The sequence below is a fragment of the Hippopotamus amphibius genome, chromosome 10, assembly GCF_030028045.1.
Source record: "Hippopotamus amphibius kiboko isolate mHipAmp2 chromosome 10, mHipAmp2.hap2, whole genome shotgun sequence".
Lineage (NCBI taxonomy): Eukaryota > Metazoa > Chordata > Mammalia > Artiodactyla > Hippopotamidae > Hippopotamus > Hippopotamus amphibius.
This window is the reverse complement of record NC_080195.1, coordinates 23,790,781-23,813,636: the sequence shown is the minus strand read 5'-3', so window position 1 is coordinate 23,813,636 and position 22,856 is coordinate 23,790,781. Positions and strand designations below refer to the sequence as shown.

At 36.4% G+C, this 22,856-nt stretch overlaps 1 protein-coding gene across 3 annotated transcripts in view; it reads left to right on the top strand.

Moving 5' to 3' along the window:
* The window catches only part of PURG (purine rich element binding protein G), a 34,400-nt gene extending 20,968 nt beyond the window's left edge, over nt 1-13,432 (top strand). The window contains exons 3-4 of one of the 3 annotated variants that reach the window (XR_009047713.1): nt 7,687-7,784; nt 12,389-12,499. Coding sequence is in view for 2 of the 3 variants with exons in the window: in XM_057696974.1 (XP_057552957.1) it covers nt 12,389-12,493 (105 nt within the window). In the remaining variant the exon portion in view is untranslated. Of the gene's footprint in view, nt 1-7,686 lie in introns of all 3 variants that reach the window. The other 2 variants (XM_057696974.1, XM_057696975.1) reach the window with 2 other exon arrangements.
* Nucleotides 13,433-22,856: the final 9,424 nt, after the last annotated feature.

The window sequence follows — 22,856 nt, the reverse complement described above, 5'->3', positions numbered from 1 at the left end:
AAGCAGGTTTTTTCAAAAAGCCATTTGAAAGGGATGTTCCAAGTTTTTATCAAATTAACTCAAGAACCCACATCTTCATTTATAGCGTTATAGTAGCTAACAGTCCAGTAATCTCCTTCAAACACACACAATTTAATCATGTTCACTTATCATGTTCAACTTATGTTGTATTCATTGAAGCAGAAAGTCAAAATAGTACATACTAGGAGTATTTGAATTTCAGTAGGCTCAGAAGCGTTGTGGTTAAAGCTCTATTGACTAGGAAATTCCATTGAATAAATGACCTTTCTCCTAACATTGCCCGATAACCATGGCTCTGTAGCCTCACCCAGGAATCAGCAGGCTGAATTCTAAATGCTTACATGGAGATTGAATATATATATTTCGGTGGCCATAAAAGTTTAATGCTGGCTCCATCTTCATAAATAATCACACAGCTATAAATATAAGAAGCTCCTTATGCCTAGGATTATCATGAAGAAGCTTAATAGAAATTCCACATTTGCTTTTGCCTTTGTGAGGAAGAAAACACTTTTAATTTAAAACAATTTAATTTTAATTAATTTCCTCCAACCCCTTAAATAACAGCAGTAATTTCAGCTGTATTTCTAGGTACTGGTTCCCCACAGTGTCATCAGGCAGTGTCAGTGGCCTAGTACAGAATGGTAAAGAGTACAGAACAGACATTCATGTCAGCCAGTGCTGGGTTCAGATTCAAATTCTGTCATATATTGTGTAATTGGCAGCAAATTTTATACCTTTATAGAGTTATGCTTACAAATGACTCACTATGTGCTAGGCCAGGGGATGTATCAGCAACAAAACACATAAGGTTCCTTGCCTCACAGAACCTAGAGTCAACCAAAATTCTCTTAAAATTAAATGTCCTAAGATACATGAAGCTGTTAGCAAAGTTTGTCACATAATAAGCATTTAATAAATATTAATAACATCATTATTCATTCTTTCCAACCCATAAAATGGATGGTTCCCCAGAAAGTATAACAAATGTGTGCAACATTGGAAGGAAACCTCTTTTACCAGAGGAACTCTCTGGTAGAGCAGTGGCAAGGGAGTTGGGCTAGTTATAATCTCTGTTTCCAGTTAAATATAAAAGCAAACAACCCTGTAGGCAGAAATTTATTGGACAGGAAACAAAAAGCACTAACTTTTATAAAAGAAAAAAAACTAGACTTCACCAAAATTAAAATTTTCTGCTCATCGAAAGACACCATTAAGAAAATGAATAAGCTATCCACAGACAAGGAAATATCAAAGCATGGTTTTGTTGCTGGAGTAAAACAGAACTGCTTTGTTTCACTTTTTAAAAAGATGATCATGAGGCAGTTTGCATAATTTGGGGACCAATTGCCCCACTGCTAAAAGGATTATAATCACTCGTTTTCTAATATTGGTGTAAGTATCTGTAGTGACTTAACAACCTATGATTTTCTTGTCTTCATCTGCCATCAACTTTTTTTTATTGCCTGAAGGAATCTTTGGAGTAATGTAACACCCTCATTTTGTAACAGATGGAAAAATGTTAAAGATGTCATGTGACTCGTTCAAAACCATTTTACTAGTCATTTCAGAACATGAGCTAAACCTTATTAAATGGTCCTTCCACTACCCAATATCTACTTCTCTATTATTTTGCTTCAAAATCAGTCAGAGATGGTATGTATTATTCATTCAGAATATGTGTTTGTTTTCATCTCTCAGCTATAAGACTTTTCACACCTATTTATTTTAAAGTCGAAAACTATTACAAGATTATGTTTGTGAGTCACTTTTGATTCTGAAAAACAGCTTTTTGATAGTTGATACACACTTTAACTCTTAGTTTCAAGATCGTAAAGGAACCGTTATAATTGAGGCCCCAGATACCATCAAAAAGAGGCCCCTACAGACCATAATCTCAATACTGAGCTTTTCCTCATTTCGTATGGTCTTGAACTGTATTTTTTTCTATCTTCTAGCACTTGGCATTCTGTTTTTCTTTAGTACTTATGAACTTTTAAACCTCTCGCTATCTCATATTTACATGAAACATCACACAACTACCCATTCTATTAGTTATGTAAGTTTTTATTGTTGTCTCTAGAGAAGTAGTGTCCTTTAGTTTCAACTGAGTTTTTCAAAGGACATTTTTAAAGCTAAAAATCAGATTATCGTGTATTAATTTGTTGTTTCCAATTGTGTCAATTTATATTTATGCGATTTTTTTATGAACAATAGCAGTAGCAGCAATGATGACATGGGACTTAGGGGTTTCAGAGCATTGCTTTTTCTTACTAGGTATGTGCCTATACTTTTCCTTTTCCATCATACTGAATTTTTAATGTATGGTATGAAGCGACAATGTGAGGTAAGAAATGACAATTGCAGGGAAAAGAAAACATTCATTCATTGATTCAGCAAGTAGTTATTGGGTTCCTCCCACACGCCAGGGATTGTGCTAGGGAAATTTCTTTTCTTTTTTAATTAATTAATTTATTTTATTTATTTGCTGCTTTGGGTCTTTGCTGCTGTGTATGGGCTTTCTCTAGTTGTAGCAAGCGGGGGCTACTCTTCATTGAGGTGCGTGGGTTTCTCATTGCAGTGGCTTCTCTTGCTGTGGAGCACGGGCTCTAGGTGTGCAGGTTTCATTAGTTGTGACACGGGCTCCATAGTTGTGGCTCGTGGGCTCTAGAGCGCAAGATCAGTACTTGTGACACACGGGCTTAGTTGCTTCGCGGCGTGTGGGATCTTCCTGGACCAGGAATCGAACCAACGTCCCTGCATTGGCAGGCAGATTCTTAACCACTGCGCCACCAGGGAAGTCTCAGGAAATTTCTTACTTTTTCCGTTTCTTTCCTCTACTCTCCAGTGGAAATGATGAATACTAATTAAATTATATATTTTGGATATGTTTGTATGATATGTGGGCTTAGTACAGCATAAGCATTTGGTGGGTTAGAATTGGAATTGCAAAAAAATAATTTGGAGAAGTAATTATCTGGCTTTTAATTACAGTTTTAACTTTGCCCATAAATACTTGGCATCACTTGCATCGAAATTCGCTTCAGGATATTACTATTTTCTTTTCAGAACCAATAGAACTTTTTCACTTTATTTTTAGAATTGTCCCATAGTGTAATAAGGTTATTTCTGTAGGAAATTGGGAATTCATTGAATATTTTAACTCTGATTGTAACCTCTTTAAAGTTGATGAACATGGCCCCTTAGATTTAAAGTGGTGGGGTAATCATTAAAAATTAGGCCCCAGCCACTGGCATTCAAAATGGTTTTAAAATGTGATTTACTATATATACACTTGATTATGCACCAGGTAGCGTAAGGTAAAATCTTATTTCCTTCCCGTCTGAATGTTTTAAGTTCATCGGTCTGCTTTAGGTACTAGTGGTACACTACCGCTGCACCAGTATTCACACACCCTTGGGGAGCCAAAACAAGAGCGAAGGTCATAGTGCCATGATTACTTTTAAGTAGCATTTGAGCCAAAATTTCATTGATTTTTTTTCTGCGTTTATAAATTAGTATTTTCACAATCATAAATCTGACTTGGAAAACCTTTTACATTCTAGGGTACTTTTTGAATGTAAGGTGTTTTATATCTTTTCTTAGAGCTGACACATTTGCTATGGTCCATTGAAGAATGTGTCTTAGTTTTTCTGCAGTTATAAAGAGCCCGTTTTGGTTTGGTGCTCTGATACAAAACCCATGTCCTCTGCAGAGTACTAGTCATGAACTCCATTCTAGTAAATGTTGCTCTCTGTGGGGCATGATGAGGGTAGAAGTTTTGAAATGGAAAAAGAAAAATGACACCAGCCTTCATGATGCTTCTTCAACAGGAATATTTTGCTTAGTCATAATGTCGTTGAACATTTTGTATTAAAGTATAATTTGCATTCAGCTCTTATTATACCATTCAGTCAATTTTGGCAAATATCAAGACATAGAACCCCCCAGGAAGTTCCCACGTACCCCTTCCCAGTCACCACCCACGCCCTCCCACTTCCCCTGACTTCCAGAAGCAGTCACCGATCTGATTTCTATTACCAGAGGTTACTTTTGTCTATTCTGGAATTTCATATAAGTTAACATGTATTTTTTGTATTTGACTTCCTTCACTCAGCCTAGTAGTTTTGAGATCATCCCGGTTGTTGAGTTTATCAGTAGAGAGTTCCTTTTTATTGCTAATGATGCTTTTTTTTAATGATTTATGTTGTTTCATTTATTTCATTTTTGGCTGCGTTGGGTGTTCGTTGCTGTAACGCGTGCTTTCTCTAGTTGTGGTGAGTGGGAGCGGCTCTTTGTCACCATGCATGGGCTTCTCATTGCAGTGGCTTCCCTTCTAGAGCACAGGCTCTAGGCACGCGGGCTTCAGTAGTTGTGACACTCAGCCTCCACAGTTGTGGCTCACAGGCTCTAGAGCACAGGCTCAGTAGTTGTGGTGTTCAGGCTTAGTTGCTCTGCGGCATGCGGGATCTTCCCAGACCAGGGCTCGAACCTGTGTCCCCTGCACTGGCAGGCAGATTCTTAGTCACTGTGCCACCAGCAAAGACCCTAATGCTGCTTTTTTAAAACAGGGAAAAAATAAGCAGATCTTCACTGAGTATCTTCCTTGAATCATGGCAGCAAACCTGTAGTAAAAATGGAGGGGACAAAATACCCTCAGATATTAATATTAAATAACAGTGTGCCTGACATTCAAACAACTCTCCCACCTTAGTTATATGCATACTGTTTTGAGAGACTCTAAATTATTCTATTAAAAACACAGCTAATGAGCTGGTGCACTTCAGCAGTTGCAATGGCCAAAGAATGGTTATTATTTATTTTACTTTACACTTCTGCTTCGACCTCAGAAAGTAATGTGAAAAATAATTCCAGGTGAGGAGACACTCCTTATGATATCTCTGTTATCAAAGCATGCTGGAAGGAATGCTTTCATTGTTTATTGATATGGTGATGCCTCAGTAGCTTTTATGCACTCTTAAAATTATATAACATCGACCTTATGAACTCAGTTTCATTACTGGAAACACAATGGTCCTTAGTGGAAGGAGAGTGGAAACAATGAAAGCAACATCCAGACTGCATTTTTGTTTTTCTGAAAGTTCTAATTGAATTTACCTAAATTTTGCCATTTTAAGCAAAGAGTCATTGAGATTCTGGGGAGCAGTAGTATATTTAAGCAAAGATAATACTGTGATTCTAGCAAGCCAGAGTACATTGTGTACCAATAGGTCTAAAGGAGGAATTTTTACTATCTGCTGTTGTCTTTTTCAAGAGAATCCTTTTCTTACCGAAGAGGAGTCTGAATTTTGATGTAACTAAATAAAGGAGAGGCTTGAGCTGGCTCTTGGCTAGTCCATTTCCCAATCCACGCCATGTCCACCTTTAAGATTCTAAAAGGAGGAGCTGCAGAACCGCAAAGAGATCCCAAACACTGTCATATACCAAGAACATACACACCAGGCACTTTCTTAACTTTATGGGAAGGAAGGAAGTCATTTTCAATATTTACACAGCAATTCAGCAAGAGAAAGAGTAGCCATATGGTACTACAATGCTGTATCAGTTGTATGGAAGAAGACCCTCAAAGGAAATGTTTTGCCAGGTAACTGAGAGAATATTAATAACTTTTCAGACTATTCTTATTCTCTAATCCCTCTCAGCTACTTATTTTCTCATTTCTTTTACTTCTCTGCCTGCCACTAAATACACATACTTTCCTTCTCCTCTCTGATAGCTATTTTTTTCCTTATGGTTCCTAAATTATTTTACCACATTCATATTTCATTTCTGATTATTCCAAAAATACTGAAATGAAACTCCCCTTTAACATGACCTACTTTAATGTAGAATTTGGCCTAAGTCTTACTTCTCATAAAAAGGCAGTTACACTCAAATTACCAAGAGAATCTCATTAGTGTGATTTAACCCATAAGGAGGATTTGAAGTGCTATCATCCTCAGCTTCAAGAATATACGTTCTAAACTGTGAAGACGATTAACTGCTTTCAAGCAGTATGCACGAATTCTCTAAGCAGTTCATCATCCTTTTGGTTGTAGTAATCAATTTTAATTAACGGCCAATAATGTTTGTTGCCATGTGGAAAAGTGAGAATGTGGCCCTGGTTCTCATTTGAGTATGCGCAATGACATGAGTTTAATGTTCGAAGGGTAAAGAGGTCTTAGGTTGTGAAATAAAGAATTCTAAGCCCGATTTCCCAGTAAGTATATGCAGCTTGAAGAGTTTTGAAAAGTCCTAACTTAGCAGAAATTAAAGCTGATGGAAAATCATCTTTCCTCCACCCATATATTTATGCTTTCTGCTAATAAAAATTAGATTTTTGCTTCCTAATTTTGGAATGAACAATGCTTTGCTTCTCAGTCAAAATGTTCTGATTAATAGTGCTGTTTTTATTAACATGTAGTTTAGAGGTTCAAACTTAATACCATTACCATTTAGTGTTTCTACTAATGTGACTTAAAACCATGTCTAATTTTTACAAGAAATAATTTCTTTCACTTTCTCTCTTTGAAATTGGAAATGAGGTCATGAATTGTACTTAACTGGTAAGACCTATTCTTTAGAGGACACGTTCAGGTAAAGTAGTGGGAGTATGAGCAAGCTCTTAGCTGCTAATTTTGCTGACAACACAAACTATTATAATATCCACACTGTATTGACATAATTTAAGTAGATTTATTTAGGATTTAAAAGGCTTTACATGATGTTGTTGCAAAGGAGGCCTAATGACGGTTTTTAAAGAAAACATTTAATACAGTTGTTCAAGAGTTCCAGAATATTAAACTTTACAAGGTTATTCTTTTTTGTTAAAAACAAAATATATTTTGATTACCATACAGAGTCCCATCGTATCGGAGGAACCAGTTAGCACAACATAGAATTTTCAAGCTGGAAAAGACTTTGACATCATCTAGTTTAATCTCACCATTCACCTAGTTCACTAAAATCTCCATCTTCTCAAGGATCTTAACTTTCCTGCACTTATTTCCAAACCATTGAAAGACTGCTAGTGCCCAGTTCCTTTTGCCCTGTCTGTGTAACTGTCTTTCCACTCCCTTCTGATATTCTCCATATTCATGATGATGATTGCAGCTGGGAGGATTAGTTCCTTAATTCTTTGTGCCTGATAAGCTTAAGAAAAGAACAGTCTATTGTACATGAAAGTACAACTTCTCATTTAAATATTTGGCAAAAGGCAAAGCGAATCATTCAAAGTTTTAGGAGTAGTTGTAGTAACAGTCATGTCATTGATACTCGGGATGGTATATACCATATGGGCTTTGCCATCGTGAGTGAGTAATCCTACCCTATCATTTAAGACGAGTAATACTAAATACCCTCCTGTAGCAGAGAAGAAGCAAAAGTGGGTGAGCGCAGATTTTCTGAGGGGTGGAGTTGAAGTTCTCTGTTCTGTTTTCTCAATCTCAATTCTCCTTCATGAAGTCAACAAATATTATTTTGTATACAGCATGAGCTAGATAGTCGGCCACGTCTGGATGTACAGCAGACAAGATCTAGTCTTTGGCCCCAGAGAACGTATGGTATAGACACATAGAATAGGGCAACTGCCGTTGGATTGGAGAAAATGCATCTGTGTAGTTCTACCACTGTTCAAGCAATTTATTAACTTTGCCTTCTTCACAGGGATCCAATGAGAAGTGACTGTTATAACCAACTGTGAGGCACTTGGAAATGAAAAGTGTTATAAAAGAGCTGAATAGTAGAAAACGATTAATTTTATGGTAGGCATGGTTCTCATAGGTATATTCAGTACTTATCACTATAGCACTGCTACCAGGGAAAAGCTAAATTAGGTAAATACAACTGCTTAGCTTTTGCAAAATCAAGAAAAAAAAATATATGTGTTTTAGGAAGAAAGATTGTGGAAACATTAATCTGGGTATTACATGAGCAAATGTATAGTTGGAATGTTATGTGTAGTATGGAGTTTCCACATGTCTACAGCTTTTATTAAGAATATTATGCATTTCAGTGTTATTTGAAGTATTTCACTTGTAATTTTTAAACGCTACCAGTATCTAGGACTATTACTTACCAACAAGAGATGATATTCTCACATTCGAAAACAACAAGAAGGTTCTTTAAATTATGTAGGAAGGATATCTGTCCTTTCTTTGACTAACGTATTATATGTTGGTTTTGGGAGAGTTGTCATCAGTGATTTATCATGCGTGATCCTTTCTGATTTTACTTGTTTTTAAAGTTTGTTACTTCTCTCAGAGGACTAGGATACCAATTTATATCCCATTCTATAGTCTCAGAGGGTGAAGAATTTATAGAATTGGGCATTTCTTTCATATGCTTTTATGTGGTCATTTTTACACCCAAGGGAGAATTCTCAAACTGTACAAAAAGGAAGGAGTCCTTTTTTGCTAGTCATTTTATATTCCATGAATATGATCTAATCCTAATGTTATCATAAGTTATTGTATGTTTTTACCAGCATTATTCATCCTAATTAAAGGAGACACCACACCACAGTGTTTAGCCTGTGGCATCACAAAAGACAGGTGAGCTGTCATTGAGAATCATGATCCTACGTTCTCTCTCTCCTCTGAATAATAAAATATTTTTGGTCTCAGTTTATAATGCGACACCTCCCTAGTTTAACTTCGTCACACTCAAGCAACAAAACTATTAAAACTCTAACCGTATGTGGGTGCCATTTATTTTAAAATACTTAATATAATTATTACATGGTAAAGGGATCTTTTTTTTTTCTTTTTTGTCTTCCCGATTCACCAAATTTAATAACATGGAGAGCTTCCACCGCAGTTGCTTATTATTTGTTCCGTACATTGGTGCTTTGGTCTCTAATGTCCTTTTGTCCTTATTATATTACCTCTGTACATTTCCATTTCACATTTCAATTTAGAATAAACAGATAGTAGCATGAAAATTAATAACCCATGCATCAGACATTTTTGCTGTGCTTAATAGGAAAGAACACTTAAGGCTAGAAACCTTAATGTTTAATACTCTCTGCAAAACTCAGTCATTGCATATATTGTCACTTCAGTGATTGAAGAAACTAAGTATAATATATAATCACATAAAAACAAGATAACTGTGTTTTTAAAAAACCATATGATGTCTGTGCATTGCATGGCAGGGTGTTACTAAAATTTGCCTAAATAAACTCTCATGATATTTTCAGATTTTATGGGAATGCTTTGGCTATACTTGGATTTGAATCTTCATAATGACAAAGGTCCTTAATAGTTATTTTTTTAAAACACACTATACTGTTTTTAGAAAGTTATAATTCATCTTCCTGCTTATATTTATGCTATTTGTCTGTACTATACTATTAAAAGGTAAATTTATATATACTTAGATTTTGAAAAGTAGAATCATGTACATTTTTTAAAATTTGTGGTAACTTGTGGCACTTTGGTAAAGGAATGTGCAATTATAAAACTTTATGCCATTTTAATTTTTTTTTAATTTGCAGGAATTACTCTTACCAGGCTTTAGATTTGAAACCAAACCCAGTGTTAAGACTAGCACTTTTTTCCTGCTGGTAGTTCCTGTTTTTCTAACTCTTTGGAACATAAACTATTCTTTGCAATGAGTCTTACCTTTCCTCCTCATTCCTAATCTCAAAAATCTTTAATTTCAGGAACATTTTAAATTAATCAGTGGTAATTAGGAAAGCATTTTAGATATCATGGCCATTTAATCTGGTGCCTGACTTCAGTAATTTTCTGATAAAATTAACTAAATTCCTGAAAAAGAATATTCAAACATTTTAATTTGTTTTCATTGGTTATAACCAACTGAGTTGTTGATGTCCATATAGTCACAATCTATCTTAAAATCTGGGGCTGCCAAGAGAACTAAGGACACAGCTGTGCTTAAAATACCCCGTATCCTCCGAAGAGAAATCACAAGAAATAGAATTCTATATGATACAGCTATTATATATACTTCAATTAGGTTACCAGTATTTTACTGTGATACATCCATGGGTATTAGAAGCAAAATGAAAACAAATATAAATGCTTTAATATTAGATATTGGCATCAATACAAGAGTATGCGTAAGGTACTGCAATAAAAATATTAATTGTGCCTGTTTTTGAAGAATTTATGTTAGATTTTCTGTGGCCTTTTTCATTTAAGGCTGCATGATCATTTAAAATGTAAAGACAACAGAATATATGAATGAATGGAATGATGGCCCTGTTTGCCATGGGATTAAATATTCTGTTGAATTTGGCGGGGCATTGGCTGTTGTATATTGCGACATAAACTTAGATTGTTCGCAAGCAACATGTGAGTCTTATGTACAAACCACAGCATTTAGAAAGTATACATCTTTCCTTTTTCTCACTAAATGAATTCAGAATTTGCAATTCAAATTTTATCATTTTAAGCTGCTAATTATTAAAAATTACCTAATATGGGTCAAAAGATTAAATGAAATAAGGACTATGAAAGAATGCTAATTAATAGCATAGCCCCATATCAAACTTTTGATAACTTTAAGTTTCTTATAACGCCTTAAAGTATTTTAGTGAAAAGTTAATTACTTGGAAATGAAGGCACTTTATTACCTTGAACTAAGCTATTTGTCTGTATAGATCTTGTCTAAAATCCCATAAAATATTCTTTATCCTTTTATAAATTTATCCAACTTATGTGTTTTTCTAAAGCTTCTTATAATAAAGTGTAATAATTCAAACTATTTTAACTTAACAGAAAATTGCATTACATAATACAACCAATGAACCATACAGAAAAAACTCAAGCATAACAAAAGCATTTGTGATAATGGCAAAACTGTCAGCCTTAAGTTAGTCTGCAATCATTCAAGGTTAAAATGTTGTAAATTTTGAAGACTTTTTCATTGAAAGATTTTTAGACAGTTTTATTTTTTTTAAATCTTATTTTTAATTGGTACTACCTTGTTTTGAAGTGTTGCTCAAAGATAAGAGCAATCAAAACTATTAAGCCAGCCTGTCATTCTCAATTTTGTTTAGGTTGAGGGATTTTTTTAATGTAACCCTAAAACATTAAGAAATCAGTGTTGCTTCTTCTATACTCAAGTCAGCCATGCCTGCAGAATTACCAAATTTAAATCAGTAATGTGGATGTGCTGCCGTGTATACCTGTCTCTTACTTGATTTAAACAATAGATTTGGTTCAACAGAAAAAAAAAAAAATAGGATTTTTTTCCAAAAGTTAAATTTTTTCTCAAGTTACACCTTACATCTCTTACATGACATTTATAAGGATAGGCTAACGTGTATCCAAAAGTGTTTTTCAACAGAAGAATATTTTAAAGCAAACAAATTTTGTGCTTTGTTTGTTTGTTTGGGGGCAGTTCACTTGAGAAAAAAATTTTTTTCTATAATTTTACTATAATTTTAAATTATAACATTATAACATTTTTCTATAATTTTTAATTCTTTCCCTCTAGTGGCCATTTTCCTATCGTTAACTCGTAAATGTTTTGCTAAATGTAAGTGCTGCTTCATAGATATAGTCATCATTACATGGTACAGAAAGGAGTCAAGTTTATTAGAATTCTACTCTTACTAAGGAGAAACTAAAGATAAATTCCATGTCAATTCTTTGGTTTGTTTCTTTGTTTTCTTTTTAAAATAAGATGTATTAACCCCAAGGTGTGTTAATGTCATGGCATGAACAATCTTAAATGTAGATCTATTGAGTATTTTGTGATGCTGAGTAACAGGCTTTTCTCAAATCTCTGTGATGCTAACTATTTTCCTTAGAAGGCTTTTGTTTAATGTTAGATTGTTGTTCTGAAAGATGTTGGTCCTAGTGGGATTTTTAAAAACTGAGAAAACAAATAAACGCATGTACTACAAGTATAGAGATGGTGAATTGTAAACTTACCATATAGTACTGATTCTATTTTCAAAAATGTTTTTGCTGTTAAATATATACAACATAAAATTGCTGCCGTACTGTAATTGAGTACTTTTTCCTAAATGACCCTGTTATCACTATTCCAGAATTAGAAGTTGGGCAGATATGTGATTGATTCATATGTCTGCATAGATGCTTCAAGGTATATTCTTCTCTTGGGGAGTAAAAAAATATTTTCCTTGGCATCAATGCATTGAGATCTGAATATACCTGTATCTATTCTTATTGCACATTTCTTATACAGTATCTTCAAATATGCCAAAATTGGCCTAGACATGACTTAAAATTGAGGGTTTGTTACATGTTTTCTAACAGAAAGGTTTTCAGTGAGACAGAAGCGTATTCATTATGGGTTTGTACTGTGAAAATAGTGAAACTCCCTTTAAAATTTCATATATGCTAAATTTAAATTAATATTTTTTCTTTAGCGCACAAATTACCCTAAATCCAGAGAGAATATCAACCCTTTTCACTGTTGTCAAATCCAGCATAAGGAACAGCCCTATGACACTACAAAAACAGTTGAGGAATAAGGAATAAGTCTCTTATGTTACCCCTCAGAATAGAGGCCTTTGGTGAAAGAAATGAACCGAAGTTCATCGTGAATGCAAGGCTCCTGTGCTTGACATTCCTCCACGGAAGGGAAGACGAGTGTCAGCACCATTGCCATCATTTTCAAACCGATCGTACGTGGAGTATCTTCCACCACGCTGCAGTACTCCCTGACTCTATCAGGTTTTTGTTTTGTTTTCTTTTGTTCTGTTTTAATTCATCAAGCCTTTCCATCTTCAAGAAAACCATTTGTACGCATTGAGGTAGGGAGACAGAGATTTGAAAATACTTTCTTAAGAGATCATGTAACTATATAACTCTGCATTTAAAAACTGAGGAGGAGGGATCGTCTCAACCCGCCGCCTCTTGCAAGAAACATGTTTTTAAATCTGTAGCTGCTTTAGTGTTAACAGGGTACAAAGTGTTTTTTGTCCTGTATTGTACTTAAAAAGTTCTCATTGATTGGTGATTGTACTGTACTGTATGAAAACAAGTCATGAATTGCCTTGTATTGTTTATAATAGACCATACCATGTACTACTTCAGTTTTCATGTTCCAAATTTTTCAGTGATGCATGTTAACAGTTAGGTCCTAAACTTCTGTGGTGCTAATTCTTCCATATCCAATGGTGCTTTTGTGGATGCTAACTGCGCACATGCTGAACAAAGCTTGAAGTTTAAAACCTTCCTCCCTTCCTCTGTTTATATAAAGTACAATAAAATAACTTGAATTTGTCTCAAAGTATCACTGACAATCTAATAAACTGGTTCCTATGTGTGATTAGCTTGGATTCTCAATTATTTTTCAGAAAGCAGATTAGTCCCACTGGGCCCTCGTATCACCCCAAAGTAGGTCTTACTCAAAGTGTTTATTTTGTTATTTGTGCCCCAAAATGTATGGTAGCTTTAGGAATTTAAATCCAGTTGGCCTGGCTTCTAAAATCAATTTCGGATCAGACCTATAAAAACTAGACCTATTAAACCTGGAAATAAGTAACTTGAGAAGAACACAAACGTCCTGAATGTCTATTTTAATACTTTATTAATAACATTTTATCCTCTGGTTGATATCATCTAGTCCTTGAGATGTTTTCATGGAAGGACGTAGGCCTTCAAAACCTTTACTGCAACACAAAGACATTGAAAAGGCCAATCCTAAATGTTAATATTTATTTACTTTATATTTATTTATTTATTTATTTATTTATTTATTTATTTATTTAACTTATTATTTGGCTGTGCCGGGCTTAGTTGCGCCTTGCTGGCTTCTTAGTTTCGGCACATGGGCTACTTAGTTGTGGTATGTGAACTCTTAGTTGCACCATGTAGGATCTAGTTCCCTAGCCAGAGACAGTTTTATCAACCTTTTTTTGGTAAGTTGCTTTTTCTGTTCCTTAAACAATAATTTCCCTTGACAATCTTAAGCTCAAGTGTCATTGGTACATTCTTGAATGAAACCACTTTAATAAAGATCTATATGGGGACCTCCCTGGTGGTGCAGTGAGTAAGACTCTGTTCTCCCAATGCAGGGGGCCTGGGTTCTATCCCTGGTCAGGGAACTAGATCCCACGTGTGAGCTGCAACTAAGGAGGCCACGTGCTGCAACTAAGGAGCCTGCCTGCCACAACTAAGACCTGGAGCAACCAAATAAATAAAAATAAAATATAGTTTTTAAAAGATCCAGATGTTTTCCATTGAGGAACATCTTTAGAGCTAAATTTCATGTACACTAATAGCCTAATCTTACTCATCTTAGGGAACTAGTTTTTCTCATCAGGAATTGCTTTGAGTTTGAAAATGGTCAATGATAATATTGACTGTTTCCTTTTTTTTCTTTTTGGCCACACCACGAGGTTTGTAGGATTTTTAGTTCCCCAACAATGGATCGAACCCAGGCCCTTGGCAGTGATAGCATGGAGTCCTAACCACTGGACTGCCTTTTTCTTTTTTTTAAGCCAATTTATAACCTAATTATTTCAGACTTGCCTTCACACGTTCTTTTTAAAACTGTTGAAGTAGGTGCATGCTGAGTTCACACTGAACTAAAGTCACTTTTCTTAACCCCCACTTTATCCTTGGGGAAGTGAAAAGACTTCTAGAAAATAAGCAAATGAGTCGTGGGATGAATTGGGAGATTGGGATTGCCATATATACATTACTAATAAGAAAAAAAAATCAAATTGTACACTTTAAATATATGCATTTTATTGTATGTCAATTATATCTCAATAAAAGTTCTTTAAAAAAATGAGTCATAGTTCATAAGACTAAATAAATTTTAAAATGAGGTAAACACAGCACTATACGTATTCTTCCAAAATGATCTCTCATATTCTGTGAGTGGTAACTGAAGCTTACACTTTTTGCAAAGCTTAATGTTTGCCATCATAAAAGACAATAAAAGATTGGCTTGTGAGAATTATAAAGGACTCTGAATGACAGAGTTTACCCTCGGTTTTGTGTGTTTAAAAACTCAGTTTTGTTAGTTCATTCTGGGTAAATACACAAGAAATTCCTTTCAAACAAGGTCATTAAAAAAACACCTTGAGCATCAGATATCCAATGGAGAAAACAATTCACAACAAAAAATAGTGTTGCTCCTATTGAGTAAGATTAAAGGAAACTACATAAGACGTGGATTTCAAATTTTGCTTTTATACTTTTAAAATTATTTCATGATAATTGTATATTATTTGTATAATTTTAAAAATGATTTTTTAAAGGAAGGAAATAAATGCTAGATAGATTAGAATACCTGTGTCAACGGGTTGACAATTCTCTTTCTACTAGGAAAACCTACTTATAAAACCTAGTAACAATGTTCCTTGACAAGTATAAAATCAGATAGGAAATGAGTAACATTAATGAATACCATCACCTTATGAGGGACTCCATGATACAAACCTGTCAAGGAAACAGAAATAATCACATCAGCTCACCAGAACAGTCACCCCAGAAAAGTCTGATTACCAAGAGATCAGAGCCCTTGGGAACATTGGGAATGAAGGTTTGCATCATACCACCAGGTGAGCCACTGATTCCTGCCAAGGTGAGGGTTGGGGTGAGCAGTCATTTAGAATGGATGACGGAGGAGGAAGAGGATGCGTTCCAGTTGTGGCCCTGAGATCAAACACAGCAGCCTACCTTTCTCAGGCTATGGTTGCTGCCCAGGTTCGTGAGCAGATGCAGCAGTACCAAGAGGTGGTCCAAGCGGATCACATGGGTTCCATACACATTCTGCCCTCCCTGGCCCCTTGTTTAAAGCCACACCATCTCCTTCCACTGATCAGGGTCAATTATCCCTGCCCATATGGTGACTCCTCTTCTAACCTGCTGGTTCCTTGGCATCAGGAATCCGCAGTGCCCGGGCAGCAGCTGTAACTTGTTAGTTACATTGTAATTCAATGGATCCTGGCTGTGTTCCTTGGCAAAAATGTGCCCTATTTGGAGACCAGAGCCTCTAACTCTGCAGAGCCCGGGGCTGTGGGGACAGGGAGACAAATTCCCCCAGTGCGTTGCTGGTGGTGATGATGAAGGAGAGCGGAATATGTCACCCCAACACGTACGCCGGTATATTGATTATTGTGAATTAAAGTTACTTAAGAAACAGCCAGCACGTGAAGGACATCCTGATCCTCCTTTGTCCCCTGAAAGCAGGAAATGAATCTCCCCTGTGACGTTACCCTCCCTGTGCCAGGAGTGTAGAAGGCATCCTTATCAGCAGAGTAGGGTATTCAAGGCCCAGAAGGCTGTATAAACAAATCTTGTTACTTCTTCAATAATGTTCTACCCCAGGTCCAAACCCCTTTGTTCTGTCAATTCATCACAAATTGTTTCCTTGTCTAAAGGTATAAAACTGCCGGTTTGGGTCACTTCTCAGAGTCTCACGTTTCCATGGACTCCCAAATGTATGAAATTAAATTTGTTTTTCTCCTGTTAATCTATCTTGGGTCAGTTTTTATCAGATCAGCCAAAGAACCTGGAAGGGCAAAAGGGAAACGTTTTCCTGCCCTACAGCTTTGGCGCCCAGCGTGGGACTCTCCACAGGCTGGTTGTTGCTTGTTCCGGGGCTGCGGCAGCTGAGAGACCCTGGGACCTCTGACAAGCGCCCGCAGAAGGTAAGACTCCTTACCACGTCGGTCTCCCGGATCTCTGCCTGCAGGGTCTGTTGGAAGTGAGCGTGTGAGAGTCCTTTGCTTTTTCTAAAATTTGGATTAGCAGTAGAAAATATCTGTGTGAACCGGTTACTTGGGTATAGCAACTCTGTAGAGATATGTGAAGAGAGCTTGTTTTCTACTGATCCCTTTCTTCCCAGAGGTGGTCATTCTTTTCTTTTCTGTCTTTTGTGTCATTTATCTTAAGGAAGAAAACCATAGGGTAGCACACAGGTGTAGGTCCTATAAATCTCTTGTTCAAGGAGGTGAGTTCACAGTTGTCACCAGACCAGCATCTATGGGGGCAAACTTTGCTGTGGGTCCCCTACGTACATAAAAACCAGAGGAGATTTTCCTTTCATCTTGTTCTTTGTCCTGAGAGCTTGGCTTTGTGACCAGTGAGAATATTCTCTCTGGTTTCTGCCAGCTGGAAGTTGCAAGTTCATCTTGCCTTTGGTGGTCAAGTAGACTGGGATTCTGAGACACAAAGCCTCAGCATTCTCTTTGTCTGACTGTGCCAGCTCTCAGGGGAATTTGTCATAAGGGGTCCCAGTCCATAAAGGACCTTTGTCATTTCCACCATCATTGTCTTGTTACTGCTGGAAAAGCCCCATTCCAGTAGCGCCTTCCCAGTGTCACAAATTAGCGGCTTTGTGACGGGAGGCATTTCACATTCTCATGGGAGACCCAAGACACTGTTTGCACTACAGGTGTCTTACTGCCTGTGACAACGGAGGTCTTTGCTTTCTTAGGCTAACTCTGGGAATGAACTTTCTGGATATTGTGAGAGCTGCATCTTTTGCTCTGTCTTTGGGATCCCTCTTGTGTTCATGGCTAAGCCATAAAAAGACTTTTGGTTTGAGTCACTTGAAATTACTGCAAGAGCCTACTCTTCAATGGCCAGCTGATGGGTCTCTGCATTGGCTACATTTGAAAGAAAAAAATTTTTTTTTAGCAAGCTCTCATCCTAAACTATTATCTTATTGATATTTATGGAAAGACCAAATTAAAAAGATTTCACAAAAGACTATAAAAGCTTGAGGAAATACCTTAACAAGCTGAAAGAACAGAAATTAGAACAAAAAAATTAAAGTTGACATCCAAAATAAATTCCCCTCCCTAAAATCCAGCACTGTCTCCTTAGCAAATTACCAAAACTCCCCAACCTTCCCCCAGAAAATCCCTTTAACACCCAGCTGCCTGTTTTAACCTTCCTTTCTCTGCAAGATTTACAGATAGCCCTCCAGCCTGGTCTCTACACCCAGGGTATATGGGTTACTCGTGTCAATGCTCAAAGCCAGAAAGTAAATTTAGCAAAAGCACCTGGGAAGGTCAGTAAGGCTCACGTGACTGTCTTTTACAAATGCTCCTATTTTCCTAGGCTCTAAATCAGGCTCTGCAAGCGTCAAGCCTTCCTATGTAATATCCTTTACAGATGTATCTTTGACCCCCCCACCACCAAGAATTTATGCCTCCTGGACAGTGACAGACCTTTTAAATTATAAAGCCCTTTTACCTCCACTTTCAGAAGAGCCTACCAAATTTAGAGAGAGGAATTAGAAAGATTAGTGGCCATTTGAAAGCCCTTTCATGGAGGAAACAGATGACCAGAATTTCTCCCAGGCCTTCCTACAAATTATCTGGAAATGCATCAGCCAGAGGCCCAGGTTTGGGGGCTAATAGAAGCCATAATAGAAGCTTTCCCCCTTAAGGTGAGTTGGTCTCAGGTTGAATTGTACACTCAGAAAGAAGAACATCCAAGGGCCTTTGTTGAATGCTTTGTACAGACTTTTCAAAGGCACACTGCACTAAACTGCGAAGCTCCCAAACATAAAAATCGTTTAATTTCTGCTTTAGTAGGAAATTTTCTCCCTGATATAAAAAGGCAAATTCAAAATACTGTGGGCTAGTCAAACTGTTATCATTATTACAGAAGCAGCTACCCCATTCTTTGAAGATAGCTTGCAGGAAAGCAAGAGAAAAAAGAAGTTAAAATCCAAAATCCTTGATTTGCAACTTCACCCTTTAGAGAAACAAAAGCCCAACTCTGAAAGCAACTCAAAGTCCACTCATAGCCTTTTTTGCCTTCAGACATCTGTAATTACTGTAAAAAATCAGGACATTGGAAGTACAATTGTCCTGCACATAAGAAAAAGAAGGAAAGTTTTAAATAGTAATTACCCTAGACTTTTGATGACAAATATACTCCAAAACTCCCAAGGAAAACCTAACATTCTTTCTCTGTTCATTGAAGATATACATCTTACCATGTCTTTGAAATGCAAACACTCCAGGAGATAACTGAAACACTGCCCACAAACACCTGAGACTGAAGGCAGGGAAAAAAAGGGGAAAAGGGCTTTGAAATAAGCAAACTGCTATAAAAGCTCCTTTGCCCAAATGTTACGCTATAGCCTCCATAAGCTTAGTCAAAGGAAAATACAAATCTTAAAAGTCTTCTCCACAAATAGTTAAAAGCCTTAGTGTCTGAGTGTGTAATCTTAACATATTCCAACTGTTATTTATTAACTAGTGAGTTTTATATTCTTGTACTTGATTCATAGCTAAATTTTTGGAACAAAAGCTGTAGAATCTGTTTCTGTCTGTGTGTTTATGTGTGTCTATGGATACATGTTTTATATATGTGATATTTTTCTACCTTCGAATGGTATTGCCAAAATTAATTTGTAAAGAGTTCTATTTAATTGGCTTAAAGACAAACAAGGGCTATATCAATTAACTGTACTCTCGGAAATATGAAAACCCAGATGTTTTCAAGTTCATGTGATCTAGAGTAATTTTAAGTGAAAACTAATTTAAGTTTGTTGGTTTATTAAAATAGGCAAGTCTTCAGAGTTATTACATTAAGTATAATACTTTTATTCTGCCTAAGTTTACTGAAAGTCAAGTAAGTTCATGTTTACTCTGTTGTCAAATTAGTCAGCAAGAAAAGTAACGTCAGGTGATGACTGGCTGCTTTGATGTCTCATGAAGTTTTCATAAGTAATCTAGATAGGATTGGTGGAAACAAGTGAATTAAATAAATGTAAGTGGGATAAAAATTTTTAAGTGAATGTTTCAACAATAAATATGTTTTATGATATGTCTACTTAAATGGTTTCCCAAATCTCTTTGGTAACTTACACCCTTAGAGTTTTGCTAAGTTAAATTAAATGCTGAAAATTCATTGAATACCTAGATCATTTCCAAATAAGATAAAACACAGGAACATTAATTATTGAACATAGGTTTATCCGCTTTGGGCTGCCTATTGCACAGAAACTAAAGATACTTGGGTTTGTTAGTAAACATCTTGTGCCACATTGAAAAATTATACTATGAGGAAGTGTAAGCATCTAGAAATTGAGATGTATTCATAAATTTATCAAAGAATGTGTAACAGTTCACAATTGCTTCCTTCTTAATTTTCACTAGAAATTAAGGTTTTAAGGGATAAGATGTAATCAAAACTACTAGAAATAATAAGGGAAACAACTCTGTATGCAAAGTAAGGTATGAGGTATGAAGATACATTTCTGTTAAGGGAAAAGAAAGTAAATTTGCTCTAAAGTAAAACTGGTTATTTCTGAATAAGAGGAAAGTAAAGGACAAACTAAGTTGATATTAAAAAAATGGGAAGAGAGAGGAAGAGAGAAACGGAATTTTACTTTGTGTACTCAAGTTGGCTAAAAATGTAATGAGTTTATTAGAATAGTTTTTAATAAGCTTTAATATCAATAGTATACTTATTTTAATTTTCTTTCATGTACTAAAAACTCAAAGTTTTCTTGGGCCATTGGTCAGTTCTTGATAAGATTATGAAAGGTTTTCTTTACCTTTTAAATAATCTGCTTGGAAAGCAAAGATTTAATGTCTTACTGAAATAATTTACTATGCTTCACACTGTCTTCAAGTCTTTGATTACCTAAGACCAAGTCTTCTCTATTAAAAGAGCTAAAGATTTTTTTGACAATTATGTAATTTTCTGTATTTGCCTGCAGTCTTTGTCACTTTGGTTAAATAGGTAACTAAGTGTTGTTTCACAGTGACCAATGGGCCCGTGTAATTGTTTTAAAATCTTTTTATCAAAAGATTTTTGGTAAACTTCCCCTCCGCTCCCAAAAAAATAAATAAATACATTCTAAATGACGTCTTTCTGACCTCAAACTAATGGGATTTAGTTCTGGGAGCCCCTGAAACATCTCAAAACCAAAATTTGCTCTCTCTCCTTATTAAAAAAATGAGAGAGGGAGGGGTTAAACCAATTAGCTTTATTTGATATGTTAAATTACATGGGAAACATTATCAAATAAGGAGTTAATACTAAGCCTTCTTTATGTTTTATTTGTATAGGTGTATAAGTGTTCCAGAAATTGTATGAAATTCCTAGAAATCTGATATGTCCTAGTATAATGTCATCACTTGTAATTCTAGTTATTATCTTAAGATGTATGTTACAGAAATAACCAAATTTCCTTGTCAGTAACATTGTAATGAGCTCTTGTCAGATCTTTAACCACGGGCATTTTAAAGTCTTTTGTCATTTACAGAAGTTATTGTTTTACTCTGATGTTTTTGCAAAAGTGTTTCCTCTTCAGAAGGATTCAGGAAAAGGACTCTTGACAAGTACTCTAGAACACAGATTTCTAACAACTTTCACACTGGCGGACTGAGTGAGACTTTACAGAACTCTAATGGAGAAACTAATGGTTTTGTAAAACTACTAAAAAAGGATCAAAATCAGGAAGAGTTAATTACTGGGACTGAATGAACCAATGAGGATGATTATCATTTTTATGATTTTTTTTTGTTTAAAATATTGTTGGTTCTTTTATGTTTTATTCTTCTAGATTTAAGAATACCTTTTTCTCTTTAAGTAATCAGCAATTTGGTAAAATACACCTTTGTGAACAAAGATGAAAAACATTTATCTTTTTCTCCCTACCTGATTTCTTTAGAATCCAAAAACTCTTCATGAGTGTTCTTATTTTTACGACAATATAATTATTTACATAAGTTCAAAAGAATCTGTACTCCAGTCTGTCACAGTTGGAAACATTGCTTATATTACCAAGGCTTTGACTGGAATAGAATCAGATGTGACCAGACAGCTTTTTGGTTCCCTAGAAGGGAAGGAGGGAAAAGTTTTCCTCCCCTACAGTGGTAATGAAGCAGGAAAAAAGCGGGCTTCACGCCTGACACTTACAAGTAGCCCCTGTTTGCATTTCCTGAGACAGGAGATAGGTGGGCTCCAGGTTAGGCGTTTACAGTCAGCCTCCTGTTTGCTCTCTGAAATGGAAGTAACAGCAGAAACAGGGTAAATAGCCAGGCTTTGTCTCTTGTGGACACCTTAAGATAACAGTCATGGCTGGGACAGAGAGGGACTAAGTGCTGTTTGAGTAAAGATCAAGAGGTCATATATTACCCATCCTTGGGGCAAGGGAGACATTGCACATGCGCAAGAAGGCTCCTTGGGGGTCCAAAAGAAGGGGGCACAAACCCATAATACATGATGCTAAAGCCTCTGGGCTGAAATCCATCTTGGAAAAAAGTTGTGCACGCGTGTTGGGGAGGGTCCTAGGGCAGGACCTCTGTGTGTGCTCCCACTTGTTGTTAGGCTATGTCTCTAACAATAAACTTTGTACCTGTTTTTACAGTTTTTGCCTCCATGAGAAATGCATTTTTCACCAGAGGCAGGAGCCAGGGGGTTCTGGTGGCTCGGATTCCTGGTTTTCATCCAGGCTACCCAGGTTCAGTTCCTGGGCAGGGAATTAAGCTCTTGCTTCACACCACCACCCACTGCCGTCTCTCGGAGATCAATGAGTGGAGCCACCGGCTTCCAGCTCTTGATCGCAGATTGGAGGCCTCTGATTTCACACGTGGATCTCAACTTGAAGGAATGTACGCTATGCTTCCAGGGCATTGCCTCAGGTTAGCACTTCAACTGTGCCTTCAGAAGACTGTTTCTGCATTCCGTGAAGCTGAATGGTGTGATATTCATGTCCTAGGCCTATTCCATCCACCTTCTTTAGGGTGAGGTGGGTCCCCTGATTAGATGCCTCTGTCTCTGCTACCATGGCCACCCCGTTCCATCATGTCAGTTCTGAGGTAGCCCACGGCAGTGTGACTCATCTTCTCCCACTGCATCTTTTCCCAACACTGACACCTTCCAAAGCCATAGGGTTTTGCC